The 23,724-nt window shown below is 51.8% G+C and overlaps 8 protein-coding genes across 8 annotated transcripts; 4 read left to right on the top strand and 4 right to left on the bottom strand.

The window, feature by feature from the left end:
- Positions 1-628: 628 nt before the first annotated feature.
- On the top strand, positions 629-7,180 carry LOC131212474 (histone-lysine N-methyltransferase SETD1). The gene is made up of 3 exons (XM_058206352.1): positions 629-888; positions 951-6,399; positions 6,464-7,180. The coding sequence occupies exons 1-3, from the start codon at positions 629-631 to the stop codon at positions 6,635-6,637; spliced, it is 5,883 nt and encodes a 1,960-aa protein (XP_058062335.1). The 3' UTR covers positions 6,638-7,180.
- LOC131212475 (mediator of RNA polymerase II transcription subunit 21) lies at positions 6,752-8,657 on the bottom strand. Its single transcript, XM_058206353.1, has 2 exons — positions 8,172-8,657; positions 6,752-8,097 (listed from the first exon to the last, which is right to left on the bottom strand). Exons 1-2 carry the CDS (start codon positions 8,211-8,213, stop codon positions 7,723-7,725), a joined length of 417 nt encoding a protein of 138 aa, XP_058062336.1. The 5' UTR covers positions 8,214-8,657; the 3' UTR covers positions 6,752-7,722.
- A 556-nt stretch (positions 8,658-9,213) lies between these two features.
- LOC131209980 (protein claret segregational) lies at positions 9,214-11,861 on the top strand. Its single transcript, XM_058203160.1, has 2 exons — positions 9,214-10,971; positions 11,030-11,861. The coding sequence occupies exons 1-2, from the start codon at positions 9,340-9,342 to the stop codon at positions 11,663-11,665; spliced, it is 2,268 nt and encodes a 755-aa protein (XP_058059143.1). The 5' UTR covers positions 9,214-9,339; the 3' UTR covers positions 11,666-11,861.
- Positions 11,862-12,779: 918 nt separating this feature from the next.
- LOC131207452 (uncharacterized) lies at positions 12,780-13,333 on the bottom strand. Its single transcript, XM_058200064.1, has 2 exons — positions 13,064-13,333; positions 12,780-13,001 (listed from the first exon to the last, which is right to left on the bottom strand). Exons 1-2 carry the CDS (start codon positions 13,331-13,333, stop codon positions 12,780-12,782), a joined length of 492 nt encoding a protein of 163 aa, XP_058056047.1.
- Positions 13,334-13,711: 378 nt separating this feature from the next.
- On the bottom strand, positions 13,712-17,465 carry LOC131209065 (trafficking protein particle complex subunit 10). The gene is made up of 3 exons (XM_058202042.1): positions 17,328-17,465; positions 14,084-17,254; positions 13,712-14,009 (listed from the first exon to the last, which is right to left on the bottom strand). The coding sequence occupies exons 1-3, from the start codon at positions 17,347-17,349 to the stop codon at positions 13,771-13,773; spliced, it is 3,432 nt and encodes a 1,143-aa protein (XP_058058025.1). The 5' UTR covers positions 17,350-17,465; the 3' UTR covers positions 13,712-13,770.
- Positions 17,466-17,834: 369 nt separating this feature from the next.
- LOC131210346 (zinc finger protein 624-like) lies at positions 17,835-19,886 on the top strand. The gene is made up of 4 exons (XM_058203578.1): positions 17,835-18,569; positions 18,655-19,005; positions 19,077-19,135; positions 19,201-19,886. Exons 1-4 carry the CDS (start codon positions 17,856-17,858, stop codon positions 19,439-19,441), a joined length of 1,365 nt encoding a protein of 454 aa, XP_058059561.1. The 5' UTR covers positions 17,835-17,855; the 3' UTR covers positions 19,442-19,886.
- Positions 19,887-20,111: 225 nt separating this feature from the next.
- On the bottom strand, positions 20,112-22,928 carry LOC131208962 (thialysine N-epsilon-acetyltransferase). Its single transcript, XM_058201912.1, has 3 exons — positions 22,759-22,928; positions 22,483-22,694; positions 20,112-21,312 (listed from the first exon to the last, which is right to left on the bottom strand). Exons 1-3 carry the CDS (start codon positions 22,825-22,827, stop codon positions 21,009-21,011), a joined length of 585 nt encoding a protein of 194 aa, XP_058057895.1. The 5' UTR covers positions 22,828-22,928; the 3' UTR covers positions 20,112-21,008.
- On the top strand, positions 20,231-21,254 carry LOC131208963 (uncharacterized). The gene is made up of 3 exons (XM_058201913.1): positions 20,231-20,330; positions 20,399-20,599; positions 20,667-21,254. The coding sequence occupies exons 1-3, from the start codon at positions 20,250-20,252 to the stop codon at positions 20,904-20,906; spliced, it is 522 nt and encodes a 173-aa protein (XP_058057896.1). The 5' UTR covers positions 20,231-20,249; the 3' UTR covers positions 20,907-21,254.
- Positions 22,929-23,724: the final 796 nt, after the last annotated feature.

A 23,724-nucleotide genomic window follows, 5' to 3' on the forward strand; every position in this document is an offset into this window, starting at 1 on the left:
CGTCAGCCGGGGGCTTTGCTAAGTAAGTACCACTCGCGGATACAGTCGATTCGACATCCGCGTGCCTCAGTTGCTAAATTATGTTTCACCTCTCGTTGCAGCGCTCTGCGGGGTGATTGTTTTGTTGTGGAGTATGTTTGTTCTGCGTACCCACGATATTTGAGCTTGAACGCGACGCTTCCACATATCGGGAGCGATCTTGAACAGCAATAAGGCAATCGTTATCCGCCCGGTAAGAATTATTTCCAAAACTTTCATCATTTTCGCAGTTTCCCTTTAGCTCTTCGTAAGACCTTAGACACAGCAAGCTGGCTCGTATTTTGACATTTCCTGGGCGAAGGGGAAATTGATGTCTTTGAGGTTAGAAAAAAGACTGCTTGCTCTAGGATTCATACCGAAACTTTGAGGAGTATGTGTAGGAGTGTAGGAGTGTGTGTATAAAAACAACGTGAAGAAAAAGAAGAACAACAACGAAAGAAAACAACGTAATCGACAATTGTCAGAAATATTGTTTTTACGCGCGTTTCTCTATGAGAGTATCAATAGGGGAAATGATAAACAAACTCCCCGTCAGCTGGATCAACCCTTTTCTGCATCTTCTCGCATGTTTTACTACCTAGTGTGAATGATGAATGGAACAATGGAAAGCAAAGCGATGGCTAGTGCTCCCGGGGCGGCTGGCAACAACAACATTGGACAGCAGAAAGCCGCGCGAAACTTTAAACTATTGGCCGACCCGTTCCTGCACAAGGGCGCACCGAAGGTTTACCGCTACGATGGCGTGGTACCGGGGGATTCGAACCATCCGCCTGTCATTCCGCGTGATCCACGGAACCCGCTGGCCAGAATACGGTCCCGGGTTGAACCGCTCGATATTCCGGTGCCCAGGTATGCCCAATTTGCAATGCATGAAAAAATGACCGAATGTAATGAGCTCCGTTTTCTGGCAGGTTCAAAATAGATCAGCATTACATCGGAGAACCGCCGGCGATTGAAATTACGATCACGAACCTGAATGATAACATCGATAAACTCTTCCTGACGGACATGCTGACCAAGTGTGGTACATTTACCGAGCTGTACATTTACTATCACCCGACGACGAACAAACACCTCGGGCTGGCACGGATTGTGTTCGAGCAGGTTCGTTCGGCAAAGTTGTGCGTCGAACGGCTGAACGGGACGTCCGTCATGGGAAAGATGTTGAACGTGTTTAAGGATCCGTTCGGAGAGCAGTGTAAACGGTTGCTGGAGGAAAAAACGAACGAAAAAAAGCCACAACCACCACCGTCGCCCTGTCCCCCCAAAGCGGCGCCACCAACGGCGGTGAAAGCGCCAGGTGGAGGAGGAATGTCAACCAGTGGTGGTTACCGAGGGTCGAAGGCACCGCCCGAACCGGAGCACGCCCCAGAACCATGGGAAAAGAAGTCGACCACCTTCGCCAACGACACAGAACTGTGGGATGGTGACGATTTTTCTGGTAGCGCTGGTAACAGCCAAGATTCGAGCTACTACAGCAAGGAGAAGAGTGCGAGCCGGAGTCACTACGATGAGTGGGAAGATGATAGCCGCAGTCGTGACAATGCGAAGTACTCCGACGAAAAGGATCGGAAGTATCACCATCACCATCACAAGGGCGGTGAGCGATTGAAGGATCGCGAGCGTGACAAGGAACGTGATCGGTATTCGGTAACCACCGCGAAAGACCGTGATCGTGAATGGGAGCGCGATCGTGAACGAGACCGTGATTGGGATCGAAGTCGCGAGCGACGAGATCGGGATCGTGACCGAGTGCGTGACCGTGACCGCGATCGTTTACAGGATCGTGAGTATCGTGATCGTGAATGGGATTCAAAGAAACGCAGCAAAAGTTACCGCGATTGGTATGGCGGCGAAACGAGAGAGACGTACTCGGGCGCAGGGCGTTACGAAGCGTCGAGTTATGATTATTACGGCGCTTCGTACGCCAGTAGCTCAGATTACGGAACCTACGGTTACCCAGTGCACGATAGTAGTGTCTATGGAACCACAACGACTGGTGCCAGTTCTTCAGCAATTTCCACTTCAAAATGGGCCCCACCTCAGCCACCAGCGCCACCGCCACCTCCGCCACCAGAGGATGATTGGGATGGTGTAGCAAAACCACCGGCGCCACCTCCACCGCAACCGAAAACCTTCATGGACGATGGGGAGCTGTGGGACTCGGAGACAGTCACCCCTCCGCCAGCCGCTCCTCAACCGTCCGTGTCGAAATCGGGGACCACGACAAAAACCCCATCAGTACCTGTGCCTCCGTCTCCCCCCTCGGTGGACATGAAGGTGAAAATTCCACCGTCCGGGGACGACGACAGTGGCAGCACATTGGATCTCGACACGCGAATAGCAATGCTGTTTAAGGAGAAGACATTCGGGGCCGCTTCTTTTCTGCAGCTCAGTGATGACGAGGACGAAGACCGCAAACCGGAAATAAAGCAGGAACCACCGGAAAGCATCGCCGATAGGCCCCCAAGTCCTCCACCCCCGGTGGACGGCAGTGTCGTTCCACCGCCGCCACCGCCAGAGGGGGCAGTGGAGGTTCCACCACCTCCACCGAAACCGTTGAAAGTGGAAAATCTGAAAGAGGAAGGTGCGAGTGATATTTCATCGAGCGATGACGAGATTCTGGCCAAGGACGAAGACATACCACCATCCGTCTCGATGCAGGGAGTTGTAACTGCTGCCGAAATGGAAAAACCAAGCTGCTCAGGACCGCTGCCGGTGGCGGAAGACTCGAAGTCAGTCGTTTTGCTTCCTCCCATGCCTCCTCAACCTCCGCTCCCGATGCCGCCATTACCCAGTGAACCTGCACCACCAGCTCCGCCACCACCGGAACCACCCATTGATACCGGTGCAGGTAGTTTCTCGTACCTCTACCCAACGGCCCCTTACTATAGCTACGCTCAACACTCATCATCAACAATGATTGGAGCTTCCTCTGGCACTTCCGGTTATCACCACGGGTATCCGGCTCCGGTTTTTCCGGGCGCTCCCCTGTTTCCGGGTACACCATACGGCAACATGTACTACTCGGCGGGTAAGAACACTGCCTATCCGTCGGATGATCCGTATGCTCCCGAGTGTGGTAGCGCAATGGCCGGGACCAGCACAATGGAACGTGCTCGAGGTACGAAGCGCAATCGCCACGAGATCGTGATCGATTCCGTAATCGAGCGTGTCGTGGCCGAACTGAAACAGATTCTGAAGAAAGATTTCAACAAAAAGATGATTGAAAATACGGCCTTTAAAAAATATGAAGCGTGGTGGGACGAAGAAGAACGCAAACACAAGGGTCAAGGAGGAGCGAAAAGTTCCCTGTTCGGTAGCGGAACGGATGGTCAAATTCAAGTGACTGCCGGTGCCACCGGAGTCAGTGGAGCGACAGTAGCATCATCCGGATTGTCGAAAGCGGACAAAGCGCCAGATATCAACCAGCTACTCAGCCAAACGTACGACACCCTCGATAGCAACGGAGGTTGTTTCGTTGGTCTCGGATTAAGGGCGACAATTCCTAAGATGCCCTCCTTCCGACGCATTCGCAAGCCAGCGAGCCCGGTGCCACAGGACGAAGACTCGCGGAAGAGCGACCAGGAAGACATGGTGCGTGGTTCGGATTCGGAAAAGGAAAACTCTCTTTCAGCGGCTCCTTCCATCTCAACGACAACGGGATCAACTTCAATTCCCACACAGGGATCCACCGGCGGTGATGGTGGTGGTCAAGAGGATGATTCAACGGCAGTGGAGGCTTCGCGTTCACGCATCGAGAAACGTATGCCGAGCGTTTCATCGTTCACGTCTAGCAGCGACGACGAGTCGAGTGGGAGCGATTCTGACGATAGTCTTGACTCGGGGTCGCTCTCCGAGACCGACGCAGTGCCTGTTGGTCGTTACGGTGCGAAGCGCCAACGCCGGGATCACCGCGACAATCGCATCTACTCCGACACGGACAGTGACGAGCAGCAGAGAAGTAACACCACGGCGTCTCGAACGGCGCCCAGCTTCAGGCTGAAGGAAGGTGCTAGTGCTGGTGGTTTCGGTAAACCTGCGGGGAAGATATACTCCGACTCCGATTCGGATGACGACGTCACTGGTCCACCGCGAAAAGAAGTTCTTCCCCCCATGTCGACGGAGAAGCGCCGAAGTCCAGAACGGAGTCCGCATCACTCCCCGAGCAAGAAGACCATCGACCCGTCCCAACTGCCGAAACTTTCGTTGCACGAACTGCACGAAGACCTGTCGCCGAGTTCCGAAGGAGACGAGATGCTGCTAATGGATGAGCACGAGAACCCTCCGCGGACACCAGGCCGAGAATCGCCAAAGAAGTTGGTGGTGGATGGCGGCAGCAGCAATAACGCCACTGTCGTTCCAACCTCCAGTAATAGCAATAACAATAATGAAGCTGCGGTGAAACAGGGCTCCTCGTCCTACGCGGTGTCTGACCGTATCTACAGTGATTCGGATGAGGAGCGCGAATATCAGGAGAAACGTCGAAGGAAGGCCGAGTATTTGCAGCAGATCGACCAAGAGTTCCAGGAGGAACTGGTGCGGATGGCGGAAGAGAAAGCACAAAGGATGGCGGAACGGAGCAAACCGTCGTTGGCGCCGGTGGTCACGGCTTCACTGGACCCGTCGTGCAAAAAAGCCAACCTCTCGTTCGTTGGCAACAAAATGTCGAGCCTCGATGATCCGGTCACGCCGAGTCTCTCGCAACCACCACCGACCCCGGGGGCCAGCCTCGGATTGGGTGACTTTCAACGAAAAGATCCTACGACACCGTTGGACTTCTCGCTGGACCAAGCGGATCAGGCTGCTGTGATGGCCGAATCGTCCTCGAAGCGCAAACGAACACCCGGTAGCGGAAGAACATCCGCCAAATCCACTGTTAAGGGACGAAAGGGTGGGGCTAAGAGTCAGCTTAATGGAGGATCGGGATCGGGAAGTAGTAGCATGACCGAGTCACCGTTCGCTAGTACTCCACCATCATCAACGGTGGGCGGCGATCTCATCCCGGAACTATTCCACGACTCCGTTACAGCTCCTGCCGCAACGAACGAGTTCTATCTCGGTGACGGCGAAACGGTGCATCGAGCGGTCAAAGCATCGCCAACCTCCTCCGACGGTGGTTCCAGTCAGGCCAGCCAGGTGGCCCTCGATCACTGCTATTCATTGCCTCCGTCTGCTTCACCGTCGTCCTCGTCGCCTCACCCGCAGTCCGATTCCTCGACGCCTGTGGCCTCGAATTCGCGTAACAAGTATGCACCTTCTTCGGAGAATGCTCTGGCCCACGATCACGGTTACACGAATAACAACGATGCAATTGCCACGGGTGAGGCCGCGGTTTCAGCGACGCCTCCAGCGTCTTTGTCTTCTACATTGGTGGCTAAGCAAATCGATGGGCACGTGACAGGAAATGGAGCCGCTTTTTCGATCGAGAAAGCTGATGCGGTTCCGATGAAAGCTCCTGCCAAAGACCGAAAGCAACGCACGGACAGTAAGCAGCACGGCCTGGTTAGGGCAGATGCTCCGGTTGTTCCGCGCGCCCTCGAGCAGTTCGTTCCGGTTCCGAAGTACCGTGCACGTAATCTGCAGACGGAGATGGCGTTGCTGTACGATTTCCTGACGCGCGGGATCGACAACGAAGACATTCAGTACATCCGCCAGAGCTACGACCTTCTGTTGCTGGACGATGCAAACAATTATTGGTTGAACGCGACTCATTGGGTCGACCACTGCGCCACAGATAGGAGCTTTGAGCCGGCGTTGTTGCTAGCGGCGTCGGCTGGTCCGAGCGCTGTGAAGCGACGGAAGAAGGACAAATCGGTAGATCGATCGTTGGCCGACATCAAGCAGCACCGAACGGGGAGCGCCCGAACGGAGGGCTACTATAAGATCGACGCGCGCGAAAAGGCCAAGTACAAGTACCACCATCTCAAGGGTACGACTGCGGCGGCCGCTAGCAACGTCGCCGGTGCAAACCTGGAGCTGGCGAAGGCGGTAGCCAAAATGCAGGGAATTTCGCGGGAAGCACGCTCAAATCAGCGCCGGTTGTTGAATGCGTTCGGGGCCAGCACCGAATCGGAGTTACTCAAGTTCAATCAGCTCAAGTTCCGCAAGAAGCAGCTGAAGTTTGCGAAATCGGCCATTCACGATTGGGGCCTGTTTGCGATGGAGCCCATTGCGGCCGACGAGATGGTGATCGAATATGTCGGCCAAATGGTGCGCCCCTCGGTGGCCGATCTGCGCGAAACTAAGTACGAAGCGATCGGTATCGGCAGTTCGTACCTGTTCCGCATCGATATGGAAACCATCATCGATGCGACAAAGTGTGGCAATCTGGCGCGCTTCATCAATCACAGCTGCAACGTGAGTTCTTGCACTTGTTTCCCACAACCATATGGTGACACCTTCTTTCTGGCATTTCTTACAGCCCAACTGCTATGCGAAGGTTATCACGATCGAGTCGGAAAAGAAGATTGTCATCTACTCAAAGCAACCGATTGGCGTGAACGAGGAAATTACCTACGACTACAAATTTCCGCTCGAGGACGAAAAGATTCCCTGTCTGTGCGGTGCGGCCGGTTGTCGCGGTACGCTCAACTAAGCCGATTGTCTTCGCGAGATCGTTCGCCATGTGGCCGAGAGCGCGGGCGGCCTTTCTTCATTTGTATATATGTATAAAATATTACGTGTAATTAGAAGGCGCGCATTTCACCATCTTTTGATCGTCGCCTTTATTCTACATTTTACTCTTGGTCCATCTGTTACGGTCCGTTGTGGCCTTTTCGGTTACATCCTCAGGTCAGATCTTTCGCCATTTTATGCTTAGTTCATTTGAATACTGGAAAAGCATTCGACTGGCTGCCCAATGCTTTTAGTGCTCAGGAGTTGCCGCGTTGTCCTACGCTTTTATCGGTTTTCCCACCCACTGTATAGTATGTTAAAATCCATCTTCTGTTATCCGTTTTTCCCGATGAAATGTTCACATAGTGGTTCGAATGTAGAAAGTGAAGCAATAGCGCATTGGCGGAGGAACGTGTATCAGTTTAAAAACCACGAAAGTGTGAAATATAATATAAAATTTGAAAAGGAGATTTAATCTTTGAACGATAGCTAAAATTAAACCAGTATGTTTAGTGAAATACTTTAAAACCAATAACGAACAAATCGCTAAACTATAAAAGATACTCCGACACCGTGTACGATTGCCGCTGCTTTCTATCTGGTTGTTATTTGAGAAACGGTTCCATCACGGTTCATTCTGAATGTTTTCAGCTTATCTTGGACCCGAACTGGCGATGCTGTTATAACGGATTGTTATTTCTTTGAATTTCTTTCACCGTTTCACACAAAAGTCAATGGTCATAAGAAGTCATAATGGTGATCAAACATCGATGATCATAAGAAGTACATTGCGTCCTTATTCTTTACAATTTTCCATCGACGGAATTTCTTACATGAACCGCACGCGCCGCAAGAGGTAACACCAGAGCCACCGAACAAAGTCGATCGGCAGCAGAAGGTAGAGCACAGCGAGCCTTCCCTTAATATCCGAGTCCCTAGAAGCACCACTGCACGCTACTTCTTGTTCGTTCGAATGTCTACGGCTAAAATCGTTTCCCAATTGACTAAATATCTAGCACACCGGAAGCTCGTCAGGCAGGAAGCAGTCATCCAGCGGGCGCCTGCCTAGGACGAGTACTGCATGTCCAGCTGCGACTGTGCGATGTCGCTGAGCGCGGCCTGAATCTTCTCCAGCAGCATCTCGCCCTTCCGTACGACCTCCTCCAGCTTTTCGGCCGACTCCTTGTTCTCGGCCTCGAGCCTCTGCAGTGACTGCACCTGCAGTTCGATGGAGCTCTCCTCGCTCGGCAGAGATTCGATGAGTGTGTCAATGTCCTTGGCGCACCGCGAGATGAGGGTGGAGAATAGTTGCGGGTAGTCTTCCTGCGGCTGGATTTGCTGCTGAGGCGTTTGGGATCCGGTACGCTCAAAACCGGCGAACTTGCTCGGTACCGAGCACTGTTGTAGAATGCCGATGCTGTTGCAAAAGTGTTCCGCTTGCTTTCGGGGTAGCGTGGAAATAAAACAAAAGGTCAGTGCCGTTGTACAACGGTGCGCCTCCATCTGCCTGGTACCTGGTTCACCGTGTCCTGTAGCTGAGTGAGTCGGTCAGCCATCGCTTCGAAGACTATTGAATAATCCAGCTTTCCGACGGTTTTGCAGAAAAGAAAAGGTAGAAAAAAGGAAAAAAAAGAAAGCAAACCGCTACGCCTTCTGCAAGGGCAGCTGGCACGGTTTCCGTTGGGTGATGGGCAGTGAAATACGGGAAAGAGGGTACAGAAGTCCGGACGCCCGACAGTGTGCCTTGCGCTCCGCTTTGCCAGTTGTTGCGAGTCGGTTCGTCGGTGATACGGCGCAGTAGCCTTTTTGGGATGGTTTTCTCCGCTTTGTCGGACGGACAATCGAGATCAGTGGACGGCACACATAGCGGTCCTGCTGCGGGTTGCCTCCGGTTACGGAGTGGAATCCGTCGGACGGCGACCGAGAACGCGACTTTAGTCGAATTATGCGTGGCAATACTTTACGCGGACGGATTCACACCGGAGCACGACGAAAATATTAGCAACCCCGCTCGAAATTTGCCAGAAATCAGCATTCGAGGCAACAATCAACAATCAACGAAGAGGCCTTTTCCCACGCTGACAATCCCGTTCCGGAGAGCTACGTTTATGCCGGCTGGTTGAGTTTACAAGGAAAAGATATACGTGCTTAAGGTTTTTAGATTTTCGGTTGAAAAGCGAAAAAAGAACGTGCCAGAGGAAATGGCTTTTAAATCAAAACAAACAACCGACAAACTGGCACTTGGTTAAAATTTGTTCAAAAATTGATGCTCGTTTGTTCAGATTTGTAGATCTGCGTATGACATTAACATTAATGACATCTCCGAGAAACATCAGTTATTCAGACATCGGGTCACATATCGTAGCGTCTGGACCGCCCATTAGACTTTAGATACGCGTCCGCGAACGCTGTGACGAAAAGGCCTATTTCAGCCTATTTCAATTTGCAACAGTCATTGTAACCGTAACCGAAATCATTGATCATTGCGCGCTTGTGTTCGACGTCATAACAATCCCAGTAATCATAGATTTTCGTTCGTTTTTGTGTTGGAAATTGTTCTTATCAAACGAGAAGCAACATTTAGGGAGTCAGATTAGTAAAGTTATCCCCGAACTGTGATCTTTGCTGAAAAACACCTGTAGAGAAGCCTAGCGTTCAACCAACGCAGACCGCACAGTGACGATGGAATCCAAAATACCGAAACCTTCGTTTCTGAACAAACCGGGTCCTCTGAGCCTTCCCGGCAGTGCGCGGTTACCGCTGAGCAGAGATTTGTTGAATCTGCCACCGATGGGCAACAATTCGACAATGTTTGCGGTGAAGATGCGAGGTTCGCCGGAGCCACGGCCCAACAAAGCGGCTGCCTTCAACCGCGCCAAACTACGTCGCAGCCGTTCAGCGACGGATTTGAACCGGATCGACTTCCATCGTCCCAAGTATGTGTCGTCGCTGAGCACAATCCCGTCGAAGTCGGGCACCATCACGGCCGCGACGGTGGCGATGATGACGAACAGTGAGCTGGTGCGTCCGGTAAGTGCCAACACCGGTCTAGGAAGGGGCGGAGGCGGATTAATGCGGAGAAGTCGTTCGGCGTGTGACATCGCCAGAAGACCGAACGAATCAACTACCTCCTCAACAACAACCACATCCTCGGTCAGCTCAACAACCGGCCTGAAACGTCAACCACCGTCGGCCAATGGTAGCTCCGGTGTTCCTGCGAAGATGACGAAGATGGGCATGATTCCACCCTCCCGTGTCGGTTTGACCAAAACTCCTTCTAATAAGATTTCAAAGCCTCCTTCGACCGGAGTTACTACTTTGCGCAAGGTGGCCCCTAACAGCAAGCCCGCGGGCCCCGTTAGGCGAGAAATCGGCGCCGGAAGTTCGAAAGTGGCTCCGGTAGCAAATGGTCCGAAAGCAAGCGGCGCGCCTCCTAAGGGGCCCAGTAAGACGATGACCAAACGGATTCCGCCCTACGACTATAAGGCGCGGTTTGCTAACCTGCAAGAGAAGCATAAGTTGCTGTTGGAAAAGTACGAGAAACTTCACGAGCAGCATGCCAGTTACGAGCAGGTACAGGAGCTATACGACGATTGTAGCCGTCAGTTGCACGAATTGAAGCAGCAGCATGAAGTGCTGCAACTGGATCTGCGAACGGTTCGAGAGGAACGGGACACGCTGGATCACGCGAACCAGGAGCTCACTACGTCGCTCCAGCGCACGGAAGCGGAACTAAAACAATACCGGGAAAGGTTTACGGCCACCAACAATGAGCTGGTCGAAGCGAAGCGGCTGCTGAAGGAGCTCGAAGATAAGGCAAACTTCCTGGAGGAAGAGAACTTTTCACTTCAGGAAACGAACCAGCGAAACGCGGAGCTGCTGTTTCATGCGAACATCGAGCGGAAAGACCTGCACAACATGGTGATGGATTTGCGTGGCAATATTCGCGTGTTTTGTCGTGTGCGACCTCCGCTGCCATCGGAGACGCATCGGCTGGAGTGCTGCTGGAAATATCTGGACGAACAGTCGATCGAGCTGATGGCCATGGACGGTAGCAATAAGCGGTACGATTTCAGCTTCGATCACGTGTTTCACTCGCGTACCCAACAGGAAGACATCTTCGACAACGTTTCGCCCCTCGTCCAGTCCGCCCTGGACGGGTACAATGTGTGTATCTTTGCGTACGGCCAAACAGGCAGCGGCAAAACCTACACGATGGACGGGGTTCCGGACAGCATGGGCGTTATCCCCCGGACGATCGATCTGATCTTTAACGCCGTCAGCGACTACAAACGCTTCGGATGGGAGTACGAGGTAGGAACCGAACTAACTGTGAGCGTAATTGAAAACTAATTTCACCCCGATCGTGCAGATACGCGTCAATTTTCTGGAGATCTACAACGAGATACTGTACGATTTGCTCGACACGACCGGAATGACGAAGGATCTGGAGATCAAGATGGCCAGCGCCAAGAGTAAAACCGAGGTGTACGTGTCTAACATTATCGAGGAGACGGTCGAGTCACCGGCCCGGCTGCATCAGCTGATGAACATTGCCAAGATGAATCGCGCGACGGCAGCCACGGCAGGTAACGAGCGTTCCTCGAGATCGCACGCCGTCACGAAGATCACGCTGATCGGCACGCACCCGGTGAAGGGTGAAACGTGTGTCGGGTCGGTGAATTTGGTCGATTTGGCCGGCTCGGAAAGCCCGAAAACGAGTACGCGGATGGACGAGACAAAAAACATTAACCGCTCGCTGAGCGAACTGAGCAACGTGATTCTGGCGCTTGTGCAGCGCAACGAACACGTGCCGTACCGTAACTCGAAGTTGACCCACCTGCTGATGCCCAGCTTGGGAGGTAACTCTAAGACGCTCATGTTTGTCAACGTTGCACCGTTTCAGGACTGCCTGACCGAAACGGTGAAATCGCTGCGTTTCGCGTCACAGGTCAACTCCTGCAAGATGCAAAAGGTACGCAAAAATAAGATGCTCAACAGCGCCTGATCTGACACCGAGGGACAACTGCGTTCTTTTATTTTTCATTTAACATTTGTATTGCAAATAGCTAGGTTAAGAATATTTTTTACTCTTGAAACATCCGCTTTAGCCGTTAGTTTTTTAAACAAACACATGCTTGCACTGCCAAAAAACGGACACGCTCTACGCGGGCATCATGTGGCTGAGACCAGACGGCACTTCGTTTCAAGAGACCTTAACGTTGTAATTACCGTAAACGAATGTACAATGAATAAAACACGTTTTACCAAAGGTGTTTCGTGTCTACTGCTGTCCGGTACCGCAGATGAGTGAAAGCTGTTCAAACACTCGAAGAGCGGTGTTAAGCATCAAAATCAGTAACGACAGTTCCGGTCCATCGCCAATGCAGAGCACGGTTGCCTCTTTGATCGTGGCCGGGTTACCGATCCGAAAGCCGATTATCCAGCAGCGGGCCGCAAAACGCATCAGGAGCAGTGAAATCGACAACACGACACCGACCAGCAGTGCGACCAGGACCGTTTCCGCGTGAGATGTGTTGTCGCGCGTTAGCGCACGTCGGAAGTAAACCACTTGGCCAACGTTGGCCAATAACACGGTATTGGATGCGGAAAACAGAGTGGTAAGCCCGACAAAGAATATTTCCCGCGCTTTGCACTGGTTTTGTGGCCTTTCCTGTGGGGATAATGCTAAATCAACTTTTTATGCTGTTTGAAACATTAATGACGCTGCCTTACCTCGTTCATTGTGTTTAAATGACTGCAGAGTGGCCAATAACGTAACGGATTAACGCAAAGTTGCTGCAATAAAAATAGTTTAATCAGTTTATGAACCTCATACAAATTTTACAGAACGAATAGTGAATTAGGATGCAGCAGAAACAGCGATCGTCTCGTTCCAATGTGTGTCTGCGTTTGAGTAATTGTTGGTTGGTAGTAATTGTACAGGGTGGTTTTTTCTTTAGCTGATAGCGCCGACATATCCGCCCTGAATACTGACCAGACCCAACACGCCATAACCACCTTATCCACACTAAATATGGAAACTTACGCTTACCTGCCAAGAGGATATTATAATCTAGTACAAAGTCGTAGCTTAATATGAACACTGGAACCGCGTTGTATTAGGAAGTCGTTGCATTCGGAGTCTGACTGCCGAGCGGCAACGGTTGGTTTAAGAGAATCGCGCACTGCGTATTCAGATTGGTAAAAACTTGCAGCGCAAGATTGGAAATAAAAATCAAAACCGTTAACACTATGCTAATCCATTCGAGCACCGACTTGAATCTGGGACCACGCTTTATGCGATGACTTGTCTGTATTCGTCGAATCAACAGAACCCCAAACTGGAAGAAATAAATTTGTCAGCTATGACCGGGTCGACTACCGGATCGAACCTGAAGTTTACCACGGACAGCATAGAAGTGACCAACAGCACCAGGAAGGCCCAGAACTTGGGACCCAGATCCGTACCGATTTGAAAGAGCTGCTCTAACTGATGAAGGTTGACTGTTACAATAGTCACAAGTCCGGCTGTACTCTCCGTGTCGATGTTGAATGACGATGACTCGTCTGGTGGCTGTACGGTTTCCCGATGCTGCTGTGTAGGGTTTCCCGATGGAACAAGTTCGAACGATTCCGATCTACGTTGACGAACTTGAACTTGCGACTCAATCATGCTTAAGACTCCGACAGTTTAGCGAACTCTGCAATAGGCGTAGTTGAAGACAAAGCAAACACTCAAATGGACGTTGCCAAAAGTGTCGAAAGTTCCCACCTCGCGAATGCATTCGACGTAGTCTGCAGTCCTGCATTGCGATAAGATAAGGTCCTAGATGAGATAGTCCCTTTATCGTCCTAGACGAGTGTCCAAAACTGCATTTAGGTTAATGACTGATATCGATATTCGTTTTTTTGCATTATTCCTAAATCAGGCCTCCGATTGTCGAATACAGGTTCAGTCAGCGTATGCCACGTTGTAACGGTTGGTGTTATGTTTTCTTTCATAAAACACTCAATACCAGCATGGTGCAGCGTCTCGATAAGGAATGCGTCATGTTATATTGCCATTAAATCAATTGCCGTTTATCGTGGGATTCTGGTGCTACGCCACAGTTACTGGGTCTGTTGGTCGGTGTTGGTGCTGGCCAGCACGTGTATTTGCATGCTTTTTGTCGCGTTGTAAATTTGTCCCGGTGGAAACGGCTGCAGCCGGGGATGGGCATCGCTCTTCGATTTGTTCGCCGAGATGTATTTCGATAGGCGAATGTTTGGCAGTGGCAGAAAACCGGCGGCCAGAGGCAACACATCCAGCGTGATACTGTGGCTTTCGACTTCCTCCATCGATATGACACCTGTGGGACGCGAACACGGCAAAAGATAAATTGAACTCCGATTAAAGGTAAACGAAAAGTCAAGGAACACAAACCTGCGGTGCGGCCAACGACGGCCCACATGTTCTGATCGGCCAGCACCTCGTACATCAAATCGGCGTACGGATTGTCGTGAACTTTCGAGATGCGCAGATTGAGGTGACAAACGGAGTTCACTCGGCACAGTTCCTGCGGTTCTACCTTCGCACAGATCGTGAAAAGTGTCGTGTAGTCCATCACGTCGAATGTGACACTGTACGGTAGATAGGTTCGTCGGTCAGCCGGCACCAGTGCATCGGCGAAACGCAAGCGGAAGTCCACATTTACGATCGGATGCTCCCGTTCCGCTTTGAGCGCTTCCACTTGCAGCTCGTACAAGTACGAGATGGACAGGGCTTTGCTCATGACCATTTCCTGTTGCTCGAGTGGATTGATGTCGATGATGGTGACCCCCTCGGCCGCACAGGACATCTGCGCCTCGCGCAGCACCAACCGATAGTCACTGACGCCCTTCAGCACGACCTGGAGGAACTTTCGTGTACCGGACGAATGCAGCCGACAGGAAGCGATCAGCGCGGGCATGAAGTGAAGCGGAATGTTGATCTCGTTGCGACTCCACGGCACCTGCAGTGAAACTTTCTGTTCGATTGCCCGTTCCTCCCGTTTGCCAGGCAAATCACAGATCGCTTCCAGCGCGATCGTTCGTTGCTCGAACGGTGCGAAATCGTTCAGCGGTACGGTTAGGTCACGCTCGAACGCGGCCAGCGGAACGGTGCCCGCCAGGCGCAAGCGGAGATTCTTCGAACAGCGCAGTGTAGCTGAGGTGTCCTTTGGAAAGCGAAAGCTTCCGGCTGAAATGAGCAGTTCCACCGGCTGCTCGACACCCGCCACGAGATTCACGAAGTTGAGCGAAGCGATCGACGCTTTCGTGATGGTTTCAAATGTTTCACTTCGAACGGGCAGGCTCTCCGAGAGGAACTCTACGCTCTGGATTTGCACCGACAGCTGCCGGAAGCTCCAGGTGCCGACACGAGTGGCTTTCGTTTTGAGCGTGACCGTGTTTGGTCCGGGCTGCAGTAAAACTTGCTCGCTACCGACACAGTGGGTGAAATCTGAACGCTGCGTCGGAGACACCTTGCGACGAGTGCTGCTGCTTCTGCGTACCGGTTGCTTCACCGGATTATCGCAAGCCACGGAAGCTCCACTCAGGGTGTTGTCCTGCTTGTAATCCAGATGAAGGATGACGGGCAGATGGGCACCGATCTCTGTAGCGCTTGGCTTTGATCCGGCCCCACCTGGGTCAACGCTTTGTTTGGCATTCATTTCGAACGACAAGAGTACCTGTTCGGCGAGCAGTTCCCGCGGAAAATGGCTCTCGATATCAAGCCTCACGATGACAAAGTCATCCTGCACGATGGAGGTGCTGTCCAGCTGGACACGATCGACGCGGAAGTGATCCTCGAGAGAGCAAAGCACGCTCAGTGCGTCGATGTCCTCGTTCCGAATCGTTTGCAGCAGGCGGAGCGATTTCATGAACTCATCAAAATAGAATGTACGCACCAGGAGCTCCAGATCCTGACAGCACGCGATCGCGCTGCAGGTTTTGGTGTAGTTTACGTTGTCCTTCATCTTGCGGTAGCACGAGGCGAGCTCGAGGAGGGTCTGGCTGGCCAGATAGTGCCAGTTTTCCGCCTTGAGTTCGCGCAGCAAATCGGTGAAGAAGTTGACCGCCTTCTGTGGCTCGTTGAGTGTGATGTAGAAGTTTCCCAGATCCAGCCCGACCAGGCGGGCCGAACGGAGGCGCGAGACGTGCTTGTATGTGCTGATGGCCAGCTCGCTAAGCTCGAGATACAGTTTGGTGAACGCCTGATTCGAACCGAGAGCCTCCTTTAGCGTATCGGTAGCCGATTTTTTTGGTTTCCTCGCCGGCGAGTGAGGCTTACTGCGCGATTCCCCCAGTTCCGGTTGCTCAAGCCGTAGCCCGACATTTCCCGACGCAGGCAGACTGTCACCCATGCCGGCTGAAAGATGAACGACCGTGTGCAGTTGCTCCGAAGTCGGCACGAACCCGGGCAGCAGCCCACACTGCTTTCCCAAACTGTGCAACTTCTCTTTGGCCAGATTCCAGATGGGAGCGGAAAACTGGGAGCACTTGTAGATGTCCTTTGATTCCTGCACCTTATCGCATAGGTTAAGAACCTCGAGCGAACACACAAACTCCCAGCAAGCGAGGGCCCCTTCTGGCGTTTCTAGCTTCAGGGCTTCGATTTCACGCAACGTGGCAAACAGGAAGGGCAGCAGACGTTCAGCAATTTCCCACGGTTTACCGGCCGCGTCCAACAGCATGCATTGGCGCTCGAAGAGGTAGCTGCGAAACTCGAGCAGTGTGACATTGCGTGCAACGATCTTCGCCCGCGTTTCCATCATTTTGGCCGGATTGAGCGAGATGCCGTGAAAAGTGTAGAGCGGCTGGTCGAAGATGTGGAGCCACTTTTGCTTCTCGCCAAACACCGAGTTCAGGATAAACTGCGAAAACATTGCGTCCAGCTCGTCGTACTGTACCAGAGCCTCGGAGTGCTGGCCCAGCATCTCCAGCACGAAGGCCAGCTGCTCCTGCAGCAAGAAATAATCGATGAAGCTCCAGTTTTCTTGGATACGATTTTCGCGGTTCGTACGAATGAGTTCTTCGTACTTGACGATGCTCTTATTGTAACCGGTCAGCATCAGGTGGCGGATCCGTTGCAACAAGCAGCGAAACGATTCCGTGGCCTTCAGCTCGAACCGGGCCGGGTTCAGGATGGACAGGCAGCGATCGCCGTTCTTCGAGGCGAAATCAAGCCGTATCTTATCCAGCACCGTCGTGCGGGGCAGGATGTTTTTCGATTTCTTCACATCCAACGTTTCCACCAGCAGAATCATCCAATCCGTCACCCCATAGTTGTTCAGCACCTTCAGCCACTGATCTATTTCCTCCTTCACCGATCCGCGGTACGCCTCGACGTCGCTACATTCGGTCACGTAGATATGCAGCACCGGGTGGTCCACGATACTCCACTTGCCCTCCTTGTATCGTTCGAGTGCTCCCTGATCGAAGGGTTTGAATGTGGCCTCTACGCGGACATTCTTTACCGGACGCCCGTAAGAACGCTTCCATTCGGCCGAGTCCGCCGGGAGAGCGGCCACAATGTGGGGCTCCAAAGTCTTGAAGATGCGCGAATCGCCAGAATCTTTGGGAAGAGAACGCGTGTTGTGTACGTGGTCAAACTTTCGGCCGAGGTTCACAAGTAGTGAACTACTCACAAGTCAGAAGTGGCTTGTCCATACTGGCGATGGGAGAATCCTTTGATCCGGGTCCTTTGAATGGTGTGGCCAACGGCTGCTACCCGAAGTCCACGACACCTACGATAAGCAGCGATAACCAATCATCATTTTTCCCGACCCGCTTGCTCGGGTTGTCGCTTTCACCGCAGGTCGACGATAATAGATTTGACACTTTCAGCTGTCTGCGCCTAGAGAATTGAAAAAAGAGAAGCGCTTGCATCTTTTCCAGACTCAACTATAGCCGAGAGGTGATTCATGCGACGATAGTGAAACAGCATTGGAATAAAAATGTTCGCAATTAATGGAATACATTTTCTATGATTGGCTGTTAAACAAATATTCACATAAACTTTCAGCATAATTTTGTTTCTCCAGGCGAGATCCATACCCGCTGGGCACCCAAATGCTTTCAAACTGTGCTGTGAGTTTTTGACGTTTATGCTGTCATGTGCTTAGCAAACGAAGCGTTGGTAGCTTCATAAACATTCGGCGTTAAGTGCAGAAACAATGTCGGAAAAGTGTGTAATATGTGGCGAAACCGTTGGGTATTTCCATCGGAACCTGATCAAGCTAAAGACGAAGTATTCTGGCACCTCGGTGTGCGGATTGCTGGAGCGTTTTATAGAGCATAGTTTGGAAGATCAGCAGGACATCTTGGCCGACTCGTCCGCTTGTCGGGAGTGCTATAGCAAGATGAATGAATACGATGCCGCACACACAAAGGCGAAAATAATCCAAAATGAAATGCTCGATTTGCTGAAAAACAACGACCTTGGACTGGTGGTCGTGTTCGAGGAAAAACCGTTCCAGGAGGAACTGCAAGATCACCATGAGAAGCCACTGGACGATATCTCTGGTGGAGCTCCGCTGGAGATTGTTTTGGCCGGAGAACAACACAACCAGCTGTACCTTTCATTGAAATGCGGAACATGTGGCATTGTCTTCGAAGATTTGATAGATGCGAAAACCCATTCTTATCAGAACAAAAACCACATCATAGAGGAAATTCTGCCAGCTCTCAAAACTGAGGAGGAATATGAAGAGGAATATATTGGTGTGGACTACACCGATGCAGAGTTTCTAGAAACTGATGTCGAAGGAGCGTCCGAGAAAGAAGCAGACCTCAGCGATGCGCAACGGAACGAAGAACAAGCCGTACACAGTATGCCTGTGGAATGCTTCTTTTGTGACATGACTTTTGAATCGAGGACGGAGCGGAAGGTAAATGTAGCGTCGAAAGATGCTTGCCGTTTGCGCCGGCAACAGTTCTTGAAACAAAAATTGCATCAAAACTTATCGTTTACAGTTTCACGTGGACGAGGAGCATTCGGCGATTGCGGAGAACAAGTGCAAGTTGTGCGGCATTGTTCTGAAATCACGAGCCGCTCTCTCTAGCCACATACTAAAGCACAATCGGCAGTCAGACCTAGTGTGCACGGTGTGCAGTAAGACGTTCACCGTGAAGGCAACCCTTCAGCGTCACATGGCAGTTCACACGCGCGAAACCGCTTACCAGTGTGACGAGTGCGGAAAGCGTTACATCCACTATTCGTCTTTCTACATGCACCAACTGGCCCACAAGAACATACGGTCCAAAAAGTGCAGCATCTGCGGCTACGAACTCCGATCATCGTCCCATTTGAAGCGACACATGCGGGTGAGTTTTTCATCTCAAACTAATTGCCGAGCCGAACAATACTGTATTGTTCTCTCGATTGCTCCCTATAGGCTCACTCTGGCGAAAAACCGTACGCTTGTCCCGACTGTGGCCAACGATTTGCTCAAAGGTATGACATGCTGTCCTTGGTTTCTGATATTCCTCTGTTTGTAATGCTGATCGTTGTGATTCTAGGTACAATATGAGGTCGCACCTGAATACCCATCGGGGAATCAGTCGGTCGCGATACGTGTACCTCTGCCACCTGTGTGATGAAACATTCGATCGTAATATAAATCGCAAAAAACACCTCCAGAGTGTCCACGGGACAACGGTGGAACCTTTGAAGAATACCTCTGCCGACAAGAAAAAGAAACTCGTACAAAAGAAGGTCGCTGTGGGCCCAAAGAAAGTTGAAAGAGCGGTTAACCCGTAATACACAGGCACCGAACACAACACAGAACAGTGCACAGAATGCGATTAAAGAAGGCCGCGCAGAATCTTACCAATGCATGCTTTGAATAAGGTACGGTGAACAGGCGAAGGTATTGTGCTGCACCTATTTTGAGATTATTTTTCACAGCGTTTTAATTTGACCCTATTCAAACTCGTTATCGTTACGCAATAAAAAATGTCTTACTACCTACAAGATCTTCTCCCTCTCCGTCTTGATGGGATAATTGATCAGGGAGATATTTCGAATAGAACAGTCAGGCATAGTTTCGGAATAGAGGTTGAATTCACCGGACTTTTGTGAATGACTACGACCAACGAGCACAGTTAAAGTAGATGGCAAGTTCTCTAATCCCTTCGATACCACAAAGTGATTGAACCGAGAGAACTGCTTAGCTTCTCTTCCTACTCGAACGCAAGACGTTCGCGCACCGGGTTGATTATAAACAAACGAAGAACTGAAGAATAAACATGCTCCATCGGGAGTTTCAAATGAGAAAATTCTTTTTACCGTGAAACAATCTGGGGCACAATGTAGAGAGTCATACGTGGATAGACTACACATAATTTTTTTAGGCGTACGTTTGAGATAATTGGTCTTAAGGAATTTACATTTGGACCCGCGTTGAAAGATAATCGGCACACAGTGCAAAAGACAACCATCCCGCTGTGCCCGCCTCTTGACGTTATCGTGTTAATCAAATGCGATAACTGGCGTGATAACGGCCGTGGGGAGTTTTACTACCTGTTCGATAGAAGTGTCAGCGTGCGGTAACAGTCGGGCGTGGTACATGAGTGCCGAAATGGACAGTGATTGGAACGCGGAGCCATACCGAACGGTTCCGCAAATGGAAACCGGTGACCCCATTGAGGTAGGTGACAAACTATTGATTTCATTCATGAGGCCTAATCGTTCAATATATCTCTCCCCTGTGTCCAGACGAAACCGGCACTGCCACGGTATGACGACACGGTCAAACAGAAGAGTCCCCAGGGGAACACGTTCGTACAGAGCGTGTTTGATATGACACTGATAACGGTGAACTTTTGCCAAATCTGCTACATACTGAAGGTTGGGCCAGGACTCGGGATGTTGTACTATTTACTGCTGGGACTTTTTGGTATTTCGCTCGTGCTGCTGGTAAGTTCTGATGCCAGCGTGCGTTGCAAGGGCACCAATGAAATCGCCATGCGTTTACCGTTTCTAGTTCCTTCACGGATTTATGGGCCTGTTCGAACGGTTAAGATGCAGCAAACCGCTGCCCAACGGATGCTTCAACTGTCTGTACAATGCGTCCCTGTTCATGGTGGTGCTGGTGTACCTGGTCAATCTCGTGGGGAATGTACTTATTTTGAAGGAAGCGGAAAACAAGTGCCACCTGATGCTGGAACATGGAAAGCCGACAACTCAACCTCCGTTGTTGGACACAACCACCGTGACAAATTGATACATTTGTATGTTGCGGACGAAGCCGTAGCTGGACGTTTATAATACTTGCAATAAAATCGTAGGATGTTCCTTTCAAAGGAACCAGAAGCCACTTCAAATCTCACTCGTCACACAGCGCAGCGATGGCGTCCTTTGGCAAGCGATAGAAGTGCCAGCGCTCGGTTTCGGTTAGATCCAGCGCACCCATCCGGCGGTAGAAGCTGGTAGCCGGATTCCAGTCCAGCACATGGAAGTCGATCCGCGAGCAGTTACTGTCCCGTGCATGGTGAGCGAGTGCCTTGAAGAAATGTTGGCCGTATCCGTGCCGTCGGTACTGCGGCCGAATGTAGATGTCCTCCAGGGCCAGAGACTTCCCTTGCCACGTTGAGTACGAGTAAAAGCATATCGCGTACCCGATCAGCTTCCTGCAGTATGATCGACCAACAAAACAAACAACATGGCGTTTAATGGCGTGTTTATAGGCATCGGCGGTTATTCTTTGTTTCACGGCAGCAGCATAAAAAGGGGCGTTTGGCAGCGACCTCGGCCGCCGATGTCACCAGCCTGGACCGCCGGTGGTGGATGGTGACCGTTTGTTGGGTTTCCGCTACTCTCTCGCTCGCCCAGCGAGCCGATTCGGAGTGCACCCGTTCACGGCCGTCGCCCAGCCAGGGATGGTCCATCCAGTGAGTGAATGGGAATAATGATGGGTGGCATCATGGTTAAATATGCTCGCTGATAAGATAAGGAGAGCAACTTTGGTGTGCTGGACGGGGCTGGGGACTGGTTGTGTCCAGCGCATTCAAACGCAGCGACGACCAAGATGGTGCGCCAGGGTAACGGTATGAAAACCGTCATCCGACCAATAATGTGTTATCTACAGCTGTGTGGTTTTTACTCGTAGGCAGTGTCTACGCGGCCCAGGACGTCTGCGGCCCTCGATGTCGATCCGTGGGCCGTCACCGTGGATTGTGCAAACAATTGCGCCTACCACCCAGTTGCGCCCAGTACATAGTCCGTCCGATTGTGTGTGCATAGGAGCGCTGGGAACCGGCACTTCTGTGGATTCGACTCGGCGACGAGCGACAGCTTTGACATCCGTCCAGGCAACGGAGCCACGGGGTTGTTCCCGAACTCCCAGCAACTCGATTGTGGGCAGAGGAAAATAGAAAATAAACAAACCGAAACTGATAGCCCCGGTGGCTCGGGCCCCGCAGGATGGGGCACCCGCGGCGAGGCTCCTCGTTGCGTGGCCTGAGATTAAAAATAAGGAATAAGGGAAAAAAAGGAGGCAACGAAACTCGGGACAAACAAGAATTACTGCCATCGAGCGTCTCGGGGCTTGCGTGGCGAACCCGAGTCCCTTATCAGCAGCCAGAAGCGGAGGCATTTGGCGCACCGCATTCGTCTAGCGATCGGAGAATGGCGGGAACGGCGTATGGAACTTTCTTGTTCGAGCCCTACGGCGGAGCCTGGCCTGGCCTGGCGGAGTGGGGGCACAGTGGTACGGTTGTTTGTTCGCCGACGATGATGGTTGAAATTAAGCTGCCTCACTCCGGGGCCACTCGGTGCGCTGTTTATAAATAATGTCTTACCGGGTTAAAGGTCCGCTACAGTCGGCTGACGTCGACGTGGACGGCTTCTGATAAGCGTCACCCGGCGGGTCGTGCTGTAGCTCCAGTACGAAACTGTGGTACACTGGCCCGTCCTGACATGATCGCGGCCCATCGAGGAATCCACCATCGCGCTCCAGGTCCTCGACGGTGAGTTGCGGTCCGGCTGGCATCTTCTCGAAGTCGGCTAGCTCCTGCGCATACAAGACACTTCCGTGGACATCCGGGTTCGCAACTTTGTCAGTGGCCGCGCTTTACCTGGATCATGGCGATCACCTCTGGTAGATCTTGGCGGACCGTTTTGCGGACCCGCACGCCGGATGCCATCGCTGCCACCGGGGGCCCTTTTTGCCCGTACCCGATGTACACAGCCGCTCCGGATCCTACCGTTTCTGCGAACGGCACACGACTGAACTGCACAAGCCGCGGCCCGACAAAACTCCCGTCCCGTTGATAACTGGTTGAATTGAGTGGTACTATCAAATTAGTTTGTAAATTAAAAATTTTATCTTATCAGTGCACGGAGTACTTTCCTCCGACCGCGGGCTCCGGTGCCCCGAGGCGCCTCACTAATCAGCCATCGGGGCCGGGCCTGGCCCTCGGGTAACCGGCAGGGTTGATTTGGCTGGTGACGCTCCGGGGATGGGATGCGATGCATCCCGTGGCGGTATCAGGTCCCCGGTGCAGCCCCTTCTCGTAGTTATCAACAACAGCTGGTTCGCGGGCGTGTCGTGAGCCTCTAGGTCTCTAGGAAGGCCAGGCCGTTACTCCAGAAAATACCGGCCGATTAACCCGGTGCTTTACTACTGATACCAAATCGTGGAACCAAGCTGATTGTGTAGGAACGATAGTACTACAGGTGGTACAGGCGATCCGGCTTCGAACGGGATTAGTCCTTTATTAGGCCCGGGGGAAGATTCGATGTCCAGGTCTCTTGCATTCTTCCAGCGACCTGCTGTAATCTAAACACGTACCGAAGATGATATTAGCTCAGTGGCAGCAGATCAAAGGGCAACGGGCATAGTGCAGGGGTGTCGATGCCCGCAAGAGCCTCCGGGTTGGCCCCGATGGATCGTCCACTATCTTAACGGCTCCCCTCCATCTTGGTTTGGCCGGTGGCTACAGTTAATTAGACGAAAGCGAACTGTCAGTTGTTATTCGTTCATCTTCGAAAGGTCGTGGATGTTGAAAAACGTGGGGGCCCCGAAAAAAACGGACAACCGA

Source organism: Anopheles bellator, chromosome 2 (genome assembly GCF_943735745.2).
Source record: "Anopheles bellator chromosome 2, idAnoBellAS_SP24_06.2, whole genome shotgun sequence".
Classification (NCBI taxonomy): domain Eukaryota; kingdom Metazoa; phylum Arthropoda; class Insecta; order Diptera; family Culicidae; genus Anopheles; species Anopheles bellator.

Excerpts from the sequence above, each read along its gene's own strand:
- LOC131209065 (XM_058202042.1), bottom strand. The coding sequence starts at position 17,349 with ATGGACAAGCCACTTCTGACTT. Across the intron at positions 17,255-17,327 it reads GGACAAGCCACTTCTGACTT|ATTCTGGCGATTCGCGCATC; the intron begins GTGAGTAGTTCA and ends CTCTTCCCAAAG. Across the intron at positions 14,010-14,083 it reads CGTCGTTGGCCGCACCGCAG|GTGTCATATCGATGGAGGAA; the intron begins GTTTGTGTTCCT and ends CGCGTCCCACAG.
- LOC131212474 (XM_058206352.1), top strand. The coding sequence starts at position 629 with ATGAATGGAACAATGGAAAGCAAAGCGATGGCTAGTGCTCCCGGGGCG. Across the intron at positions 889-950 it reads CTCGATATTCCGGTGCCCAG|GTTCAAAATAGATCAGCATT; the intron begins GTATGCCCAATT and ends GTTTTCTGGCAG. Across the intron at positions 6,400-6,463 it reads TCATCAATCACAGCTGCAAC|CCCAACTGCTATGCGAAGGT; the intron begins GTGAGTTCTTGC and ends CATTTCTTACAG.
- LOC131207452 (XM_058200064.1), bottom strand. The coding sequence starts at position 13,333 with ATGATTGAGTCGCAAGTTCAAGTTCGTCAACGTAGATCGGAATCGTTC. Across the intron at positions 13,002-13,063 it reads TCACTTCTATGCTGTCCGTG|TTTGGGGTTCTGTTGATTCG; the intron begins GTAAACTTCAGG and ends TATTTCTTCCAG.
- LOC131212475 (XM_058206353.1), bottom strand. The coding sequence starts at position 8,213 with ATGGCTGACCGACTCACTCAGCTACAGGACACGGTGAACCAG. Across the intron at positions 8,098-8,171 it reads TACAGGACACGGTGAACCAG|CAAGCGGAACACTTTTGCAA; the intron begins GTACCAGGCAGA and ends CTACCCCGAAAG.
- LOC131208963 (XM_058201913.1), top strand. The coding sequence starts at position 20,250 with ATGAGTGCCGAAATGGACAGTGATTGGAACGCGGAGCCATACCGAACG. Across the intron at positions 20,331-20,398 it reads AAACCGGTGACCCCATTGAG|ACGAAACCGGCACTGCCACG; the intron begins GTAGGTGACAAA and ends CCCTGTGTCCAG. Across the intron at positions 20,600-20,666 it reads GTATTTCGCTCGTGCTGCTG|TTCCTTCACGGATTTATGGG; the intron begins GTAAGTTCTGAT and ends TACCGTTTCTAG.
- LOC131208962 (XM_058201912.1), bottom strand. The coding sequence starts at position 22,827 with ATGGCATCCGGCGTGCGGGTCCGCAAAACGGTCCGCCAAGATCTACCA. Across the intron at positions 22,695-22,758 it reads AGGTGATCGCCATGATCCAG|GAGCTAGCCGACTTCGAGAA; the intron begins GTAAAGCGCGGC and ends TTGTATGCGCAG. Across the intron at positions 21,313-22,482 it reads TGTAGCGGACCTTTAACCCG|GAAGCTGATCGGGTACGCGA; the intron begins GTAAGACATTAT and ends ATCATACTGCAG.
- LOC131210346 (XM_058203578.1), top strand. The coding sequence starts at position 17,856 with ATGTCGGAAAAGTGTGTAATATGTGGCGAAACCGTTGGGTATTTCCAT. Across the intron at positions 18,570-18,654 it reads AATCGAGGACGGAGCGGAAG|TTTCACGTGGACGAGGAGCA; the intron begins GTAAATGTAGCG and ends TATCGTTTACAG. Across the intron at positions 19,006-19,076 it reads ATTTGAAGCGACACATGCGG|GCTCACTCTGGCGAAAAACC; the intron begins GTGAGTTTTTCA and ends TGCTCCCTATAG.
- LOC131209980 (XM_058203160.1), top strand. The coding sequence starts at position 9,340 with ATGGAATCCAAAATACCGAAACCTTCGTTTCTGAACAAACCGGGTCCT. Across the intron at positions 10,972-11,029 it reads GCTTCGGATGGGAGTACGAG|ATACGCGTCAATTTTCTGGA; the intron begins GTAGGAACCGAA and ends CCGATCGTGCAG.